The sequence below is a fragment of the Lynx rufus genome, unplaced genomic scaffold (assembly GCF_022079265.1).
Source record: "Lynx rufus isolate CCGP_SWC_20201006 ecotype Redwood Valley unplaced genomic scaffold, mLynRuf1.p SCAF_7, whole genome shotgun sequence".
NCBI classification, from domain to species: Eukaryota; Metazoa; Chordata; class Mammalia; order Carnivora; family Felidae; genus Lynx; species Lynx rufus.
Genome location: NW_025814889.1, coordinates 95,682,538 through 95,703,094, shown reverse-complemented (window position 1 = coordinate 95,703,094; position 20,557 = coordinate 95,682,538). Strand labels below are relative to the sequence as shown.

General features: G+C 37.8%; 1 protein-coding gene across 2 annotated transcripts in view; it reads left to right on the top strand.

Moving 5' to 3' along the window:
• The window catches only part of TSPAN8 (tetraspanin 8), a 44,066-nt gene that overhangs the window by 9,229 nt on the left and 14,280 nt on the right, over positions 1-20,557 (top strand). For both annotated transcript variants that reach the window (XM_047066151.1, XM_047066148.1), the window contains exons 2-7: positions 4,184-4,246; positions 8,951-9,088; positions 10,539-10,613; positions 10,711-10,818; positions 15,270-15,404; positions 18,206-18,289. In XM_047066151.1, the coding sequence (XP_046922107.1) occupies positions 4,184-4,246; positions 8,951-9,088; positions 10,539-10,613; positions 10,711-10,818; positions 15,270-15,404; positions 18,206-18,289 (603 nt within the window). The remainder of the gene's footprint in view (positions 1-4,183; positions 4,247-8,950; positions 9,089-10,538; positions 10,614-10,710; positions 10,819-15,269; positions 15,405-18,205; positions 18,290-20,557) is intronic.

The following is a 20,557-nucleotide window of genomic DNA, read 5'->3' as shown; positions in this document are numbered from 1 at the left end:
TTTAAACAACATAAGAAGGCTGGAGACAAACGCCCAAAACCAAACTGGAAAAAGGCTCAAAGAACCATTATGATAGCCAGTCTTTAACAACTGGGATAACATAGGTTAATATCAACCATGACTCTAGAATGATTATTCTTTTTTTTTTTTTTTTAAAAAGTGTATTTATTTTTTGAGAGGGAGAGAGAGAGAGAGAATGGGGGAGGGGCAGAGAGAGAGGGAGACAGAGAATCCCGAGCAGCCTCTGCACTTCAGTGTAGAGCTGGACTTGGCACTCAACTTCACACACTGTGAGATCATGACCTGAGCTACCCAGGCGCCCCTGGAATGATTATTCTCTACAGAAAATCAATTTACTTTCAAAGTCAGTCAGCATAAAATTTAATAATTTTATATCTTTAAGACTAAGTTTTACATGCCAGTATCTTCAAAAAGATGAGAATGGCGTGTTCTCAACATTTGTTTCTTTTGTTTTTAAGAGGAAGTTTGAAGAAAAAAATAGAGAGGAATGGAAATGATAGTTTGCCCGACTTCAAGACTTCTAAGAAAATTGATCTAATTGTAAAGATTGAAATTGGGCAAAATACTCTTGACTCCTGAAATAATTGGATGTTCTTTCTTTAGGAAAAAAACCTTAATTTTGGGGGGGGGGGTGCCTGGGTCGTTCAGTTGGTTAAGCAACCAACTTCAGCTCAGGTCATGATCTGACCGTTCAGTTCATGAGTTTGAGCCCTGTATTGGGCTCTGTGCTGACAGCTTGAAGCCTGGAGCCTGCTTCAGATTCTCTGTCTCCTTCTCTCTTTTTGCTCTTTCTCTTAGAAAAATAAAAATAAACATTAAAAAAATACTTAATTTTTTAGAGCAGTTTTAGGTTTACAGCCGAATGGAGAGGAAGGTACAAAAATTTCCCATATACCCTACCCTCACACATGCATAACCTAACTTGTTATTAGTGTCACTCACCAGAGCAGTAAACATCCGTTATAATTGATGAGCCGCCATTGACACATCATAACCATCCAAAGATCATAGTTTTCATTAGGGTTCTCTCTTGGTTTTATACACTCTATGAGTTTGAACAAATGTATAACGGCCTTGATATGTATCCGTAATTATAATGTTTTATAGAGTATTTTTGTTGCCTTAAAAATCATCTGTGCTCTAGCTCTGCATTCTGTCCCCCCCCCCACCAGCAACCCCCAATCTTTTAACTGTCTCCATAGTTTTGCCTTTTTCAGAGAGTCATATAGTCCAAATCATGCAGTATGTAGCCTTTTCGGATTGGCTTCTTTTACCTAGTACTATGCTTTTAAGCTTCTTCCAGGTCTCTTCATGATGTGATAGCTTATATTGTTTAAGTCTGAATAATGCTTTCTTGTCTGGATGTACCACAGATTATTTATTCATTTGTTCACCTACTAGAAGACATCTTGGCTGCTTCTAAGTTTCAGCAAGGGTGAACAATGCTGCTGTAAATATCCTTGTGCAGGTTTTTGTGTGGATAAATACCCAGGAGCATGACTGCTGGATCATATAGTAAGAGCATGTTTAGTTTGGTAAGAAACTGCCAAGCCGTTTTTGAGGGTGGCTGTGACATTTTGCATTTCCACCAGCATCTAATGGGAGGGTTCCTGTTGTCGCTTCACATTTTTGCCAGCATTTGGGGTTGTCAGCGTTTCAGATTTTGGCCATTTCAGTGGGCGTGTAATAGTGTCTCATTTTGATACACCTTCTTTTAAAGTTAATGTTACAGGTGACTTTTGGTGACTGAGAAGACTAAAAGTTATCATTTGAGGAGCAAATAGAGTTGATTTCATAAGATTTCTCAATGATTTGAGATCTAAAAGCATTGAAAAAGTAAACTAAAAAGTCACACAGAAACAAGCAAAAAAGTTAAGAGTTTAAAAAAAACCACAGTCTTAGTCTCTAGGACCTCCTACAATTTTCTCATTGATAGTCTCATAAATAAATATCAGATAACGATAATAACTATAATACCTATTTGGATAATTAATACTAATTTCAGTTAAGCTAAAAGCCAGGCCAACTATTAAGGCAATCAGTGTAAATCTGCTTGAGAAGAAAAGAAAGAAAATATCAATGAACAAATTGAATAACAAAAATCCAACTGCTGTAGATTACTGAAAACCTCAGAGGGTCTCATTGTCATTCAACATAAATTTTTATAGACTTACTTATTAACACAGAACTGCTAAAATGAGCATTTATCTCCATCTGCAAGGGAAATTAGGATTTAGTGGAAAACAGGAGGAAAAAAATGAGGGTTTTCAGGCTCTAAAGCTGTCTTTTCAGTGGTTTGTATTTTATTTTTTTTTTCCTTTTTTTTTTTTTTTTTTTTTTTTTAAATGCAACTTTTTTTTTTTTTTTCCAACTTTTTTTTTTTTTTTTTAATTTATTTTTGGGACAGAGAGAGACAGAGCATGAACAGGGGAGGGGCAGAGAGAGAGGGAGACACAGAATCGGAAACAGGCTCCAGGCTCTGAGCCATCAGCCCAGAGCCCGACGCGGGGCTCGAACTCACGGACCGCGAGATCGTGACCTGGCTGAAGTCGGACGCTTTAACCGACTGCGCCACCCAGGCGCCCCATTGGTGGTTTGTATTTTATAGTGTGTGCGAGTGTGTGCCTACAAGATCATTAAATTGTATAGGTTATTTGGCGATTTGAGAAAGAGCTTTGGTTTTCTACTGCGTTTGTTATTTTGTAAGAGTTGGAGCACATAGAAGGGCGGGATTGGATCAGGAGAGGTGCCAGATTTTCAGGATGTGACTGTTATCTCACAGGGTTCTAGCTTCTTTACCTGAAAGAAAGGTTTGAACTCAGATGATGTTTTCTGAGATCTTTTAGTGAACACAGATATTCTGCCCTTATTCAGCTGCTCATGGTATGTCCTATTCCCAAAGGCTTTGACTCTATTTCCACGGCAGGCTTCATGGGACGCCATTAAAAGTGAGATTGTCGGGGGCACCTGGGTGGCTCAGTCAGTTAAGCATCTGACTTCAGCTCAAGTCATGATCTCATAGCTCATGAGTTCAAGCCCCATGTTGGACTATGTGCTGATAGCTGGGAGCCTGGAGCCTGCTTCAGATTCTGTGTCTCTCTCTTTCTCTGCCCCTCCCCCACTCATGCTCTGTCTCTTTGTCCTTCAAGATTAAATAAACATTACAAAAAAAGTGAAACTGCTGTTTTGACATTCCAAGCATATGGCTCAACCATGCACAAAAGCAATGATACTACAAGGTCACCGGGCTTCAGAGGACTCGGGCATTTCTCCGTCAGAGCACCATACGGCTGGAATAGTCTAGAAAATCTTGCAAGGCCTCCTGTGTCTGTTATGTTACCAAGCTTGTTCTCAACATCTCTATTTGATAATAGATCTTTGATTTTTTTTTCGAGGCTGCAACATATATATCTGAAACGAAACAAAAGCAAACCAAACCCTGAAAGACAAGGGTTTTCTTTACACAAAAGTAAAATGTGTTTCACATTTTATGTGTTGGCTTTGGTCCAAATTAAATAATCTGGTAAAGTCATTAAATGCATTTAAGAGTTTAAGTACTGTCGCTCATTGTTCTTCCTCTCTGGGTAAGCTTTACAACCTAAAAGTGCTGTTTTTTAAAAGAGTTTATTTGGGTACAAAAAGTGTTGTAAACCCTTGTTGTTTACCTGCAGATTTTGTCAGATGTCCTACTGTTCCCTGTCTATCCTGATTTCTTGCTTCTTGAATCTTGAAGGAATGTTTGATAATTAGTTATTTTCTTCCTTTTTGGTTCAAGACAGCTTCTTAGAAACAAACCCAGGGCTCTCGTAAGGATATTTTGCCTTTAAGCTGTTGTGACTTATCTTTTGTGTATTACAATCTAGCGAAAACAGAGTTCGAGTTGAAACATGAAAAAATCATTTTTCCCCTCCCCTGTAGTGGTGATGATTTCTTGTCTGTAGACCCGTGAATGGATCATGGGCAGGAAAAAGAATTATTCTTATCAAATTTGCCAGTCACAGCAGAACATTTTAGCAATTACCTGCACGTGAATATACCAGATTTTCTTTTAGGTGGTAATATATAATTAATGATAAACCATCGTAACCGGAAGGCTGGGAGTGTGTTCAATCAGAGTTGCAGTCGCCTTGGTTGTCTAACATTCTTTTTTTCCTTTCTACAGCTATGTGGCATCGTGATCCTGGCAATAGCGATTTGGGTACGAGTAAGCAAAGACGGTCAAGAGGTAAATAAGCTTCTCTGTTTCCAAAACAGTTTATTTCTTTTATGATGAAAGTAATGACAATGATAATGTAAATATTTCTGTAGCATATTCCTTAATTGCCTCATGTAGTCATTTGTGCTGGTATGTGATTTTATCATTTAAAAATTCAGTTTAATTAATCAAGATCACTCACTCACTGTGTGCCTGGCACTTTGCTAGGCATGGATCAAGCCTTCTGGAGAAGGGAGAGGTGTTATGCCAAAGATAGGGAGATTGCCGTGAAAGTGGGGGTTGAAGGGGCCAAAATGGAAATCAGCCTCCTTTGTTATTTGCATAGGCCAGGCTGAAGTGTGGCTGGAGGGTACAGACTACCATTCCTCCACATCAAGAACAAATTTTGCGATACCAGGTATTGACAATCATTTGGCTGATCCTAAGGTGGGGGGCTGGTCCAAAAGTAAAGAAGGTGAGAAGTTCTCTTGGAGAAGAAGAATCTGGATCTGTGTTTTAAAGGCAACAGGACCACGATGGTTGGCAATTCCTGCATCAACTGGCATTGACGGTAACTCCTTATAGCAGTAAGAAGCTGGTCACACTAGTGTGACTCAGCAGCTGGCTGGGGGTGTCCAGCTTCTTCCTCTCTAGATAAGATTAGCACGAGCCTCTTTCCTTCTCCATGCACCATTCCACGCCCTGTGGCAAAGCTCTTACCAAGATCTCCACGGGTCTGGAGGAAGCTTAGTTCATAGAGTCAATTTTGGCTCCAGTCTTTCGACTGCACGTGTGCTGTTTCTGTTCCATACCATGCACACATTTGTGAAGGTGGAAAGAGAGTGTGTGGGAGAAAAGGGGAGGGCGTGTAGGGCCGTTCTCTTGGTTTTCCCCGGCATAATACCTGGCATTGTTTCCTGGCTCTCCTGCTCCCATTTTCCTCTCTCCCTTCTTCTCAGGAGCACTCTCTCCACCCAACCCTCACAAAATTCCTAAATTATTGTTCTTAACCGTATGCACCGTAGTCCCCTTGTTCTTTGTTGTCTGGGCTCTTGCCAGTATTCAGGATCACATCTTCTACTGCTAGCGCCCTTTCAAGGTATTTATTTGCCCAAATAAAATTTCTCTCTGTAAGAGGAATTTTGATTCTTAGTTGATAATCATTAAGATATATTAAGCCAGCAATTAAAGTAATGTATTTTCTGTAAAAACTTATTACATCATGATTAAACTGAATGCCTTTGGAGACAGCCTCGTTGTAAGAAAGACTGAAAACAAATTAACATCTGTTCTGATTCCTTTCCTAAACTGGGTGACTTTTCTGCCCCTTCCTTTCCTCCCTCCCCTCCTCCCTTCCTTCATTCTCTGTCTTCTCTTTTTAAAATTTGCTTTCTACCCTTAGAGAACCTAGGGAATCACAGTGACAGCTGCTTCCTCATTCTGTGCCTACCCATGATGAAGAAATTGGGTGGGAGACAGGTGTAGCAACTAGTTGATAATACCCTAGTCCATCCAGACTTGATGTATTTTTTTATACTGGTAAATGTTAACTGTGGCTTCCTGGTGGGCTTGGGCTCTGGGTTTGAACGCTAGAAGGGTATTTGAAGATGCGCTGAATCTCTGCTATCTAGAAGTGGATGTCTGACTTTGGAACTCATAATTAAGCACAGAGATTAAACAGCCACCTATTGAGAGGGTGCTTTGGCCTTTTTAAGATATGTGTGCAGCCTGTATTTTATTTATGTTATTTTATTTCTGGTTGATGTGGGAACATTTTCTTTCTCCCAAGTGCTTCTGGTAAACAAATTTGGTGTTTAGTCTGTTAAGAAATTCCACACATTGAATGTATTAAGAGAAAAACTGCTGTCCTTGAGAGGGTGGGACTCCACATCCGGGGACACGAATGAATTACTAGAGCTAGGCAGCATCTTCGGTTACATTTTTACTCTTGCGTTCTGTCAGCCTCACACCCTGAATAAAAGTCCTTATCTGCCAGGACATCATTAACCAGCTTGACTTCTGTGAAACTGGCTTGATTTGTCTTTATCTGCAGTCAGTGACAAAGAATCAAGACTGCAAAAAACCGAATTTAGCAGTGGAAAAACAAAGGCAACAGTTTTAGAAGGAAAAGCATGAGCATAAACACAGAAAGGAAGAATGTCAGGGAGGTCTTTGTGCACAACCTCTAGCGTATCTCTTTGTGCTAAAAATGTCTCTCTCATAAGGACACTTTGTTTTTCCTCAGGGAAAAAAGCCTATGGACAGTCATTCTTGTCCCAGGAGATCCCTTATAATCCAAAGATCAAGGTTCAGCCATTAGAAATTCTCCCCTTGTCCTAATACACACAGACACTGTTCATCCAAGACAGCTTTTAAAACTCTGCTGTGCCTCTCCTGGAACAAACAGCTGAACTCAGATTTCCATTTCTTGCCTGAAAAAGAATAGCCACTTGTGTAGCTGGACTTGAAACAGTGACCTCCAGGCATCCAACACACTGCTTTCTGGCCAGTAGTACCTGGCAGGGGGTCACCCTGCCCAGACCAGTCTTAGGGAAGTACTTCACTACCTGCTGAATAAATGCTGGTTGCACCATCCATCACACTTGTAGATATTTGACCTGTTATTTCTATATCTGGCCTATCTAAGCAGAGTTCTGATAACTCAGACAGTGAGTTATTCCTCTCAGAAGCCTTAAGTTTTGCCTGCACCAGCCACGACATTCTAGTGAAGGGGTATTTGATGGTGAGGGGGTAGAGTGGATTTCCTAATGCTGGCCTTCTTTTTTCTTTTCTTTTCTTTGCTTTGCTTTGCTTTGCTTTGCTTTTTTCTTTTCTTCCCCTCCCTTCCCTTCCTTTCCCTTTCCTTTCCTTTTCTTGTCATTATCTATTTTGACCCAGATGTCACGCACGTTTATTAACAAAACTGATTTCTTAGCTCCAATATGAGCAAGCAAACAAAAATCAAACAAATAAAAAACCTGAAAAAAAAAGTCTTTGGGACATAACCAAGCTTTCTAAATCTGTAAGTTGAAACATTGTCTGTAAGCATAGACTTTTAGAGACAAAGAGGCCTTAGATACCACAGAGGCTGACCCAATTTCCTTTATAAATGGGAAACTGGGGCCCAGCAGGGTTAGTTGACTATTCCAGGGATAAATAATAAACTTAGTTATATATAAGGACCCTGACTAGAATATAAATCTTTGTTTTACTGCTTTTACAATTTCAACACATTACTTTCCACTGATCATTGAATGAAGCTTTCCTCTAGGGTATGAGTTGATTTTTAAAGTCTTTAAAAATGTATGCATCATTATCAGTAGTTTTTTGTTTTTGTTTTTTGTTGTTGTTGTTGTTGTTTTGTATTTCCTGTTAAGGGAGCTAACTTACATGCTGTGCAGCAGATTCTAGGAGGTAGAGTCTCTGAGTTAGTCTAACAAGTAGTGTTCCACTTGGAAATAGCCCAGTAGATAGAGATCATACAAGACAGATGGGCCACATGGAGTACTCACGTATAACACAGGCACAAGGCTTCACTTTTTGATTGTGATATATCTAGAGGACAAGTGGTAGATTGAGGCAGGGTATGATGAAGGTGATGAAGGACAGTATGTGTGTTGCTGGAGAGAAGAACTGAATTACAGAAGATGGGTAGCCCAAGCCAACATAAAGAGCTCTAGGACATTTTCTTCAATATCCCATTACTTAACAAGCAAAATAAAGAGTTTCTGGAAGACTCTGCAGACTATACTTTCTGGGAACAAGGAGATAGAATTATATGGAATATCAAGAACTATACTTATTTTCTTAGTTTTTTTTCAAACTTTTAAAAAAAGTTGATTGATTTATTTTGAGAGAGAGAGAGAGAGAGAGAAAGAGAGAGTGCACAAGTGTGCGAACAGCAGAGAGAAAGAGAGGGGGATAGAGAGCATCCCAAGCAGGCTCTGTGCTGTCAGCTGTGGAGCCCAAAGTGGGACTCGAACTCATGAACCATGAGATGATGACCTGAGCTGAAATCAAGAGTCAGATGCCACCCAGGTGACCCTATTTTCTTAGTTTAAATGTTTTTGTTTGTCTTGGTAAATATATAGACCTGTGTAATCACCATTGCAGTCAGTATGCAAAGCATTTTTATAAACCTAGAGATGTTCACTCCTATCCCTTTGCTGTCAGTTCCGTCTTTCCTTCCTACCTCGCTCAAAGTCAAGCACCACTGTGATTTCTGAGTTACCTGTTCTTGGATGTCATATAAATGGAATTGTACAGTTTTGAATATGGCTTATTTAGCTCACCGCAATGTTTTTTGAAATTCATTCATATTGTCGCGTCTGTCAGTAGTTTGAGAAATTTGCCTTTCTAATTTAGATAATTAAATTGGCATAAAAATGCATGCTTTACAATGCTACTCTTACATATAAAACACAAAACATGCAAACCAAAGATCACATCATGGGTGAAAGTACTTGTCCTAAGCTTTTAAAAATAATTGGTATTTTAAAAGCCTATTATATTTCTTCCATACCACATGGAAGTTGGAAATGTTATTCAGATAAGTAACACCTCAATAGATTGTAAGCTCCTCAAGGGCAAGGATTTTTGCTTGTTTAGATCACTGAAGTATCTCAAGGTTCTAGAATAGGGTCAGGCACATACTAAGTACTCAATGGATATTTGTTGAAAAACAAACACCAAAGAAAGGGATTTTCTGTCATTAATTTCCTTTCTTATTTTCAGATTCTCAGCCCTGGGGATTCTAGCACTAACCCCTATGTTTCAGTGAATATCTTGATTGCTGTGGGTTCTGTCATCATGATTCTGGGTTTCCTGGGATGCTGTGGTGCCGTGAAAGAAAGCCGCTGCATGCTTCTTTTGGTGAGTTCTCCAGACAAATCAAAATACTCAGTCTTCAGACTTGGGAGGATTATCTCCCATCCCCGTTGTCTGTCAAAAGAACTTGCCAAGATTGATGAAACTTTAACTTTTGTTTAAAGAGTTTGATTATAGAGAGTACTATTTTTAGCTTAGATTAGAGGTACCCTGAGAAGTTTCATTTATTCATCCATTCATTCATTCATTCATTCACTCTTACTGAGTATGTGCTGTGTGCCAGATACTGTGCTAAAAGACATAGACGTTAAGACATTAGGGAAGACTGACACACAAATTATTAGCTACAAGTGTGAATGGTCCAAGAAGAGGAGGGCAAGAGTAGAGGAGAGAATTTTCAAACTAGGAGCAGAAGAGAATAAGGTGGCTGTGTGGGTGAGGGTGTGATGGGCTTTCCAGGGAGAGAGCCTGGCAGGACAATGCTGGCACATTTAGAGAATTACAAGGCCTTGGGTATGGCTGGAGCGTGGCAGGCAGAGGCTGCTTTCAGTAAATGATGGGAGATGGGTCTGAATGTGGACGGCACACAAATCATATCCCACGGTAACAAAATTATAAGGGACTGAAGTAATCAAATTTGCTACTTAGAAAGCTTCAAGGAGGATGGATTGGGTTGGGATAACCCACAGACATTTACTTTTCACATGTACAATAGAATGATAAATGGGTGTAGAAAAATATTAGATAAAGACCAAGACGTATTTGTTAAATAAAATCTAACATTAGAGTTTACAGAACTCATTTAAGCTTGTTCCTCCAATAAGTATTGTGTGTGTCCCTGAAAAGATATTTGTTAACTGTTTGTTTATTAAGAGAGAAGGTAGAGACAGAGCTTTAGCAGGACTTTAATAGTATCCCTAGTGGTTACTTTTTGATCAATAGGTCTCATTTGCAGTTTGGGGGAATTTAATTACTCAAGGAGCTGGTTTTAAAAAGAGAAAACCTAATCTGTGGACCGCATTCTTTAAAGTTATGATTCAGTAGACCTGAGACAGGTTTCAGGAGTCCACATTTATAACAAGACTCCGGGTGATTTTGGTAGCGGTAGAAAACTTGTTTTGAAGTCACTTCTGAAATTTGCTTTAAAGTTTGTGTGAGTTTGTGTTTGATGAAGAAAGAGGAGAAAGATAATACACAAGTAACTGTATCTAAGTTTTCAAACTTCCCTGCACTCAACATCACACTGATGTCTACAATCCTATCCATACATTTTTGTTTTAAACACTGCTTGATTGGTGTCTGAAGCAAATGTTTCTGACCACTAATGGCCCCCAAATTGGCTTTTTGAGGCGAAGGGTAGAATAAATGAAGAACACAGTTATTATTCCAACAGTAATATGATCCCGACTGGAGAAAGAAACGCCATGCTCAAATGTCCCAAGATGTCACTGAATGCCCTGGAGATAATATGTGTTCCATTTCTTTCTTTTTCCAGTTTTTCATAGGCTTGCTTTTGATCCTGCTTCTGCAAGTAGCAGCAGGCATCTTAGGAGCTACTTTCAAATCTGAGGTGCGTACACATGACGTATGATGATTTTGGAAAAGTCTGAAAAATCAAAATAGTACTTTCTGGCATGAATAATTTAACAATGCTTTTCAATTTTCAGTCCGAGCGCATTCTGAATGAGACTCTCTATGAAAATGTAAAGCTTTTGGAAGCAGCAGATAATGATGCCAAAGCATTCCAGAAAGCCCTGGCTGAATTTCAAGAAGAGGTAATTTGAATTTGTAGGTCATCTGGGTAGTTTGCCATAGGTTTCGTGTTTACCTAATTTTTAAAGATATTATTTAACGTTAAAACATGTCTCCACTTTGCAGATTTCGACTGATTATTCTGTCACTCTGCAATAGTAAAAATCCAAGAATATTTCTAACTCTGTTTCCAGCTTATGAGGTTTTGAAGCAGTTTAGAAGGACAGAGATTAAGAAATCTTTATGATCAATTAAGCCTCAGTTGAGCCAAATCAATAGTTGTTTTCATATTTACCATTTAGTAGGGTAGTGTGTTTGGAGCATTTTGAGAGTCTCTCTCTCTCTCTCTCTGCCTCCATATCTGCCCCTCTGTCATAAAAATAATTGTACCTATCATTTATTGCTATTTAGTGTTAACTAGACTTTACCTTTGGTAGCTCATTTCATTCTTTTTTTTTTTTTTAATTTTTTTTTTCAACGTTTATTTATTTTTATTTTTGGGACAGAGAGAGACAGAGCATGAACGGGGGAGGGGCAGAGAGAGAGGGAGACACAGAATTGGAAACAGGCTCCAGGCTCCGAGCCATCAGCCCAGAGCCCGACGCGGGGCTCGAACTCACGGACCGCGAGATCGTGACCTGGCTGAAGTCGGACGCTTAACCGACTGCGCCACCCAGGCGCCCCGCTCATTTCATTCTTAAGACAACTCTTTGAGATGGATAATATTATCTTTATTATCCCTATTTTACAGATAAGTAGGTTAGGGCTTAGGGAGGTCTGACAGCTAACAAGTAATGGGATTGGAATTTGAACTCAGCTGTCTGACTAGTTAATTTTTTAAACTGGCATATCAACCCCTCCCTTATTTAGTTATTGAAACTGCTTCTCTGTCATTAGGGTATAGTCAAAACTTGGGCAGATGTTGAAGGTGTTACATTCTCTGGCTCTTACTTAATATTTTAATGTTAGTAAGCACTACCCCATCAAACAAAATAACACAAAACCACCCTAGTCCAGTCAGGTTTGTCTACTCAGGCTCCCTTACATAATTCTGCCTTCCTGACTTGGTATCATTCCCTACCCTATCTTAGAAATTACTTACTCCTTTTCTCTTTCTTTTCAAATATGACACATGCTTTAAGGTGTGTCTAAAAAATTGCTTTGTGAAACTCCTAATCACACCTTCTTTGTTCGGAGTTCAAATCATATTAGCTACATGGAAGATTCATTTCACATATAGAAATTCTCAGAATCTTAGAGGAGAGCTGGACATTTAGGGCATTTGACCTGACATGACTTGACATGATTCATTTAACATGATCCATTGATTGGAGTATTTTATATTTATGTTCATCCAGTCTCTCATTAAATATTGAAGAATTGTTGGGGTGCCTGGGTGGCTCAGTCAGTTGAGCATCCAGTCATGATCTCACAGTCTGTGAGTTCGAGCCCCACGTCAGGCTCTGTGCTGACAGCTCGGAGCCTGGAGCCTGCTTCTGATTCTGTGTCTCCCTCTCTCTCTGCCCCTCCCCTGCTCATGCTCTGTCTCTCTCACTCTCAAAAATGAATAAATGTTAACAAAAAATTTTTTTAAAAATTGAAGAATTGAAAGTGCCCCAATTTTTGCCATCCCATCCCATTTATGTCCACGTCTGATGATTAGCATGTTTTCTCTTAATTTGAAACAAAATCTGCTTCCCTAGGGTTTACATCATCTAGTTGTTCCTTCTGGAGTTTTAGAGGGAAAAGAAAATCTGATGCTTTAGCACATTGCAACTTCTTTGACAATGGCTGTTGTATGACTTGTAAAAAGCTTTGCTTTTCAAGTTGAAACATCCTTGGTTTCTTGAACTATTTATCAGATGACTTTTTATTCCAGAGCGTTCCCCAGTTCCTGTTTGAATAGACTCCAGCTTGTAAAAATTCTGCTGAAAGCATCATTTCCAAGAGCTGAAACGTGATAGGAGTCAGTCCCTGCTTCACTTCCTCTGTGTTGTGCTTTTCCCGGCTTCCCCATAGCTGCATTTCTTGATCCCCTCCCCTCTAGCATCCTACTCTAGAGCCCAGACCAATCCAGGTTTAAAGCAGGAATGATTTAAGCAACCCAATTCTTTCCCTGGGTGGGACTGAGCATCCTTGATCCTCCCAGGTGGTTGGCCTAAGACAAAATGTACTGTAGGTATCCACTGGATCTCTGGATTGGGTCCTGAATCATCTTTGCTGCACATTGTTTCTGATATCCAAGATCTCAGTGCCAACCATGGGATTCTAAATGTTCTGTGTGTTGTAGCACGCTTCTGAATTACTTCTGTTCTTGTACACTAATCCTATGCCTGAAGCTTCCTGTTTCACAGTACTATAGTTCTTTCTTAATGTCCATTTTGAGTCCCTTTCTTTCTTTCTTTCTTTCTTTCTTTCTTTCTTTCTTTCTTCCACCAGGGTTTTTCCCTTTTAGTAACAGATAGGATTAGGATAAAGAGTCCTACACCAAACTCTGGCTGGATGACCTGGGGCCCCACCACACAACAAAAATTGTAGACACTAAGTGGTTTTCTCTTTGAATTTCAGGGAATTCTCACATGAACTCTCTGCTAACATACTAATGGAATGTGCCCCTCTCGGATTCTTGGTGATGACTATTTGTCTAGAGGTTGTTGTATTATTCCGTGCACAGTGCCTTGTTCATTCAGCTTTTATAACACTTTCAACAAGTTTTGACCAACTTTTTCTTCAACTTGGCTCACAACTGATCTGGTGACCAGATATCATACCAAGTTTAGCCTTTCTACCTCCTACCCTGTCTTCTGTTTCTAGGCTTCCCCGAGGAATCCTGAGTATATTGTATTCAAAATATGGACTGATTTGTGAGTGCATACAATGGGACTTTCTCTTTTTTGATCTAGGTCTCTATATAAATTAATATTATTCTAGATTATTTAATCAGAAAGCATGCGCAATTAATCATGTCTATCGTGGACATGATAGGAAGACAAGAAAGGAAGCTATTTCAAGATTGCCCTCTTTGCTAATATGGATTGACCTTGGGACCAGCTGAAATCTTTAGCTTTTTGTCATATGGATGGCTGATGAGTCATATATTTGTGCAATTAAGTCTTTGAGCCAGAGTCCAAGGCTTTATATCTGCCTCTGTTGAACTTGTTGGTTTGAGTCCATTGTTTGAACTAACTTTGGAACTTGATTCCAGTCTTCAATGTGTTAACCATCACTCTCAGCTCTACATCAACTACAGAGTTGAAAAGGTACTTTCCAAATATTTATCTAAATTATTGATATCAGTGTTGAACAGATCATGTTCATGTGAGAGCATCATGGAAACAACAACCACTGCAAAATAGAAACAACAGCAATAATACCTAACATATACTGAGTACTTCCTACAAGTCAGGCACTGGGTTAAGCACTTCAAATCTTCACATCAATTTTCCCATTTTTATCTTTACAACAAATCTACAACTTACATACTATTGGGAACAACTACTATTATCTGCATTTTTGCAGATGAAAAAACTGTAGCACGGAGAGGTTAAGTAATGTGGGTCACCCAGTGAGGAAGTGAAGGTTTTCTCAATATCCTGGCATTACAATGCATCTGAGCCTAGAAAACAATGTACTCTTGGTTCTGTTTTCTTCAGCAATTTTTTTTCTACCTTTCTTCATGAAGAGTTGAATAGTACATGAAGAATAGAACATGAAAAGGACATGCTCTTCATGAAGAGCAAATAGGACAAGATGAGGGACAGTTATTTTTTTCTTTCATCTAATAATATGATGTGCCATATACTCTGAGTCATTGGGCTTTTGGTTTCCTTGTTTTTCTTCCCAAAACACGACCACAAATTCTCTAAGTGTTTCAGTATATTCTGGGCCTTAAACTTCCTTGACATTATCCTAAGAGTTTCATCCTTCATTTGCACCCCTCCCCCATTTTGCAGATGTCCATGTTAAATTCAGACTTATGGGAAGCCTGCTAAGCCACTTTGTCCTTTGAGAAGCCTCTCACTCTTTTCCTCCTCTCCTCCAAAAATGATCAAAGATCAAAGATGGAAATATCATTTTTTTAAAACCTCTCATCTCTTTTGGGCAAAAGTTCTTTAAAGAGACCTTGACTCTCTCATGAACTCTTTGGAAGCTTCTTTCCCAAAATCTAGGATACATAGATTTGATTCTGCCCCTCTCTTTTGTCATTTAAAACTAGGTGGGTTTTTCATCTTTTCTCCGACTTCCTGAGACTTATGCATCTGCAACCCTATTTTTCGTTCATTAATATTAAAGTCAAAATGGAAGATTCCTGTATTTTTGCTTCTACATTCAGAGAAGTTGGTGAGGTGATTTAGATGATATTTTAGTATAAGAAACATCTTAATAATAGTTTTAGAGGAATATGATTCAGTGTATTGACAACATTTTTATCTTCTTTAACAATAGCTTTTTATATCTATTTTTCATCCAACAGTTTAAATGCTGTGGTTTGGTCAATGGACCTGCCGACTGGGGAAATAATTTTCAACAGAATTCCAAGTCATGTGCATGTCCAAGTCCATCAGATTCTTCTTGTACATTGTATGATGGCAAATATGTTTACAAACAGGTGAGGACAAATCAAATTTGATACAGTAAGTGGTTCCATTAATTTTTTTTCACAATGAAAGTCTCTATAGAAAAATTAAATTGCAGTGATTACAATAGGAATCATGATATAAAAGTCCCAGGAATTTCCCAAATAAAAAATAAATCCTATTTAAAGATAAAAACAGATATAAAAAAGTGAAATTAGTTCATTTTTTTCTGAGCCTGATATCATTTGAAGTCAACTTTAATAGATCAAAGAAACATCCCACTGCAAGGAGAATGAAAGTACAAGCTAACTGATGAAAGTTTATCATGTCCTTTCTTTGGTGACCTTAATCATTATTCTTCTCTTTTTTTTCCCTATTTTAACATAAATCCTGGAAATCTATATTTTCACTTTAGTTATCAAATAAAGACCTCTTTTTCTTATGAAATGTTCCTTTTCTCAAGTAATTGCGTAGACCTGCCCTTTCGGGGTTGGGCTCTGGATACTAAATGTTATCAAAAAATCTGCCTAATTTTTGCTCCAGTTGAGAAGTTGCCTCAGACATTGAAAGTATATTGAAAAAGCTGGGTTTATCTTTTATGTGTTGTAAATGTCACATTTGTGTCACTTGTAAACATCAATATATGGATGTCAATTTCTTATTATTGCTTAATTCATCAATTAATATTGACTCCCTCCGATTCTCCAGACCTTCTATTGGCCACTGGAAATCCATTCTTGACAGGCACAATGTCTGCACTCATGGAACTGATGTTCAAATAGTGAAAAGAGAGAGATAATTAGGCAACTTCAATCAAATGAATTATTGGTAATTCTTAGATAGGGGCAGGCACGAGGTATTATGGAACTCTGTCTAACTCAGTCTTCAGGGTTCAAGGTATCCTAGAGGATATGATATCTGTCTCTTACCAGAGGGCTTTACATAAATTGTTCCTTCTGCCTGGGAGATGCATACAAAATGCATAATGCATACAAAAATGATAATTAATATTAATGTTTAATGTAGTTGCTGTTATTCTTCAGTGCCCACTATGTCTCAGACAGACCCTTGCTAAAATCGCACATACTTCTGGACCCTCTGGGAGATCATAATCTAGTTGGCAGAGGGATATGTTAAAGCTATTATAATCCAATGAATTAATTTCTGTAATACCTGAAGATTAGTTTGATTTTGCCATTGGCTTAGTAATGGCTACTAAGGTTAGTTACATATTAGGAAATAGAAAGCATCTCAGGGGAAATTTCTCTCCTGCTATCACATCCCTTTTTACTAATCCAATCAAAATAAGGAGACTTTTTTCTAAAGGAAAATTGCTATTACCAATATTTAAAATAATTCATGTGGAGAAGTTATCTACCAGACTACAGAGCTACCATGTTTTTTCTTAATTGTCCAAGTAGTATCACTAAACAGTTTTATTTTTACTTTTTATACTCCTAATTTAGTGCTGCAGTATCTGCAAGGAAGGGGGAAATAAATATGGTGTAAATGAGTGCAGTTTCTACTTCGGATAATGAGGAACTTAGTAAATTCAGTTGCAGTTGTTATCTGTTTAAGATTCAACTCAAAGATGTTTTTCCTCAGGATAGATTTTGCAAAGCTCTAGCATTATCCTAAAAAGTAATTGACATTCCCTTCAAATTCACACATAATTCAGCTGAAGATAGGCTGATAGCTGCACTAGTTTCCCAAAAGGAGGGTCATAAATTCATAAAATACTTCCATCTGTACTTGCAAACTTCTGTAGTTTGCAAGAAGTCTGGAAAAATAAGAAATCTGGAATGGCCATAATTCACATTTCTTTTTTTTTTTTTTTTTTTGTCCTCTCCCTTTTGCCAAGATAACCTGGTTATCTGGAAGGGAAAGAGGGAGAAAGCTCCTCAAATATAATAAATGTGACTCAGTAGATAAGATCATTAATCTCATAGTTAACCCTAAAAGACATAATAATTCACTCTAATGTTTACCACTTTGGATCAGATGTGAATAGAGAAACCAATTACATTCAAGAATGAGAGGGAAAAGAATGTTTTACTCATTTTTACGGAGAACTCTTATTTTATTAACCAGAGCAATGTTTTGTTAGCCCTTTGTGCATATATAACTATCATAGGGATAGTGATATATTTTCTGGCAATATGGATAATACCACTATTACATTATGTAGTATTTTTCCATTTTGAAAATTAGCCATATAATTTAAAATTGTTGGAATTTTTAGGTTTGGTCTGAAATGTTATAAGCTTGAAATTGCATGCTAGCTTGAATAAATTCAATAAATGTGGCAGATAAGCAGCTTTCTAAATTCTCTTTTTTATCTAAAGTAGGGACAAAATAGTGGACATAATTTTTTTTTCCTTTTTAAGGTAAAAATAACCCTGATATATATTATTAAGGGATTTTTTAAAAAACCTTGTTCTAAAAATGAAAATTTGTTAGCTGAAACCCCAACTAGGGAACTCTTTGCTACAGATTACAAGCCTAAAAAATACACAGTCAAAGTGATAATAACTCTAAAATGAAAAATTGGAAGTTAGGATAAAATTATTATTTATGCCTAAAGATCCCTAGATTTAGCAACAAGACAGTTGAAGCAAAAGTTTACTTCTTGGTGCTTTCTAATGTATGAACAAACCACAGCTAACAATCTTTTGAGGAGTGTGGAGGGGCAGAGTGATATAATCCAATTCCTCTTGGTTGAGTGTGTTCCTCAGTAGTAATGTAAAAAGTCAACCCAATGGGCAAATATCTTAATCAAAGTGAGGTCCAAGTTTTGATTCAAGGTAACTTCTTATGTTTTGTTTTTTAACAGCCATGCATTTCTTTGATAAAAGACGTAGTTGCAAAACATATTCTCATAGTAATTGGAATTGCGTTTGGACTGGCAGTAATTGAGGTATAGTATTATCTTGCAATGTTGATTCTTCATTCATTCCCTTGTTTATTCATTAATTCTTCCAACAAATATTTTTAGTGAGCCAAATGTAGACCAGGTTCTTGAGAAAAACATTGGGTAGCAACGCCCAAGGTCTAGCATCTTTTTCTAGCAGTCTTTGGTCTGGGGAGAGGATTATAATCTTATCAATCGAGCAGGGCTGAGGCCATTATTTATGAATGATCTCTCTACGGGGAAACAAAAATTGAATTAATTTCCACCCAGTTCTTAGTCCTAGATAAGGACTAACAAGAGAAATCTAACAATTTTTAAAAACTAGAGACAGTTGCCTTAAGGACTATGGAGTCACTTGAAGAAGTTTTAAAAGAAATTTAAGGTTTATATATTTACTCTCAACAATGTGATTATTGATGTTGAAAAAAAATCCTGTGTAGAATTTTTATCTTGATGGACTTTCTTGGCATGACTTTTTAAAGAATCCAAGGATGCTTTCTATATGGCCTAAAATTCTTTGCTAAAAAGATGAAATAAAACTATTTCAGAGAAGCATTTTTTGAATAATTCCAGATTTTGGTTAATTTAGATATCAAATGAGTCAATTCACTCTTGATTCCCTATCAGGACATTGGCAAGAATTCTAATATGTGATGTGTTTTCCTGGTTACTGCCTCTGAGGGCTGGTTAGGTCAGATGAGTGACTTATGCTTCACTGTCATGGAATGTAGTACAATGTCCTCCTTGGGATTTCTGGTAACTTTCTACCTCTTACTTGTGCCACTTTACCAACAGAGAGGAATTTTGATTTTTTTTTCATGTTTATTTACTTTTGAGAGAGAAAGAGAGAAGGAAAGAGAGAGAATGAGTGGGGGAGGGTCAGAGAGAGAGGGAGACACAGAATCCGAAGCAGGCTCCAGACTCTGAGCTGTCAGCACAGAGCCCGACACAGGGCTTGAACCCACGCACCTTGAGATCATGACCTGAGCTGTCAGCACAGAGCCTGATGCTGGGCTTGAACCCAGGAGCCGTGAGATCATGGCCTGAGCCAAAGTTGGAAGCTTAACTGACTGAGCCACCCAGCCGCTCCTCCAACAAAGAGGAATTTTAGCTGGGAATGAAGCAAATTAGTGTTCTAAGTGGTCTTTTGGTTAGTGGTAGAGTTTCCCACCAACCATTAGGGAAAGGGTAGGTACTATAAGCAGTAAGTTGGGCTGTTGAGTATTGCTTCCTCGTAGTCCAAATGAATAGGTCTAAATATGACACACTCTCTGTTGGTAGATATGTCTGTCTTTCTTTTTGTCTGATATATGGTGGAAGTCAAATGGTGCTATATACTAGGTCTATTTTTCTTGATTCTGCCTTTTGTAAAATGTTTCTCTGTTTTCCCTATTGGTTGTAGAGGTGAGTAAGGAATCACACACATATGCACTCATACATTTATAAGCATAAAACACACACAAATATATGTTGGTGACTAGACTTCAAATGAATGTTTGAAAGATCAGGCTTTAAATGAGGTATTCAATGTAAGTGTCAATATTATTAAGTGTCAAATCCATGTTAGACTCGAATTCAGACAATTGACTATGACTGGCTACAACCCACTGATGCTTTTAAGAATCTTCTCAAAAGCAAAGCCAGAGAAAATAAGGACATAATCAACTGGGAAGATTGATGTCTCTCATATCTTAGCCAAAGACATTGCCAAGAATCTAAATACATCTAATGGAAAATAAGATTACAAGAGGAATAACATTACAAGAGGAATAACATTTTATGAAATTGGTATATTCCATGTATTTGTTGCATATTTAGATATTTTACTGGTTGTTCTAAAGACATGTATAGGGAAAGACCTTAACAAAAAATTTCCATGGAGTAACTCATAGGTATGGAATTTATATAGTAATATCATAAATTATAACCATTTTATGAGTTAACGCCAGTTAAATTAAGTGTGATTTTTAGACTATATGTAGATATGGCAAATAGTTAGTTCAAAGAACTGCTTGACATTTTTTGTTGTTCATCCCCTCAATCTAAAATCTGCCCTCCCTCTAGAATTTCAAGAGAAAAAAAATCCATTTTTATATTCCCTCTCTTTTTATTCAAAAAGGAGCTTTGAAAATATCTAGTCTATAAAACTGTATCCAAAAAATGTACATTAGTCTGTCTTACAGGTGTTAATACTACTTGCCTAACAGGCCTATCTCCATTCTGTTTCCCAAATTCAAATTCAAGAAAACACAAAAATACATAGATAGAAAAATC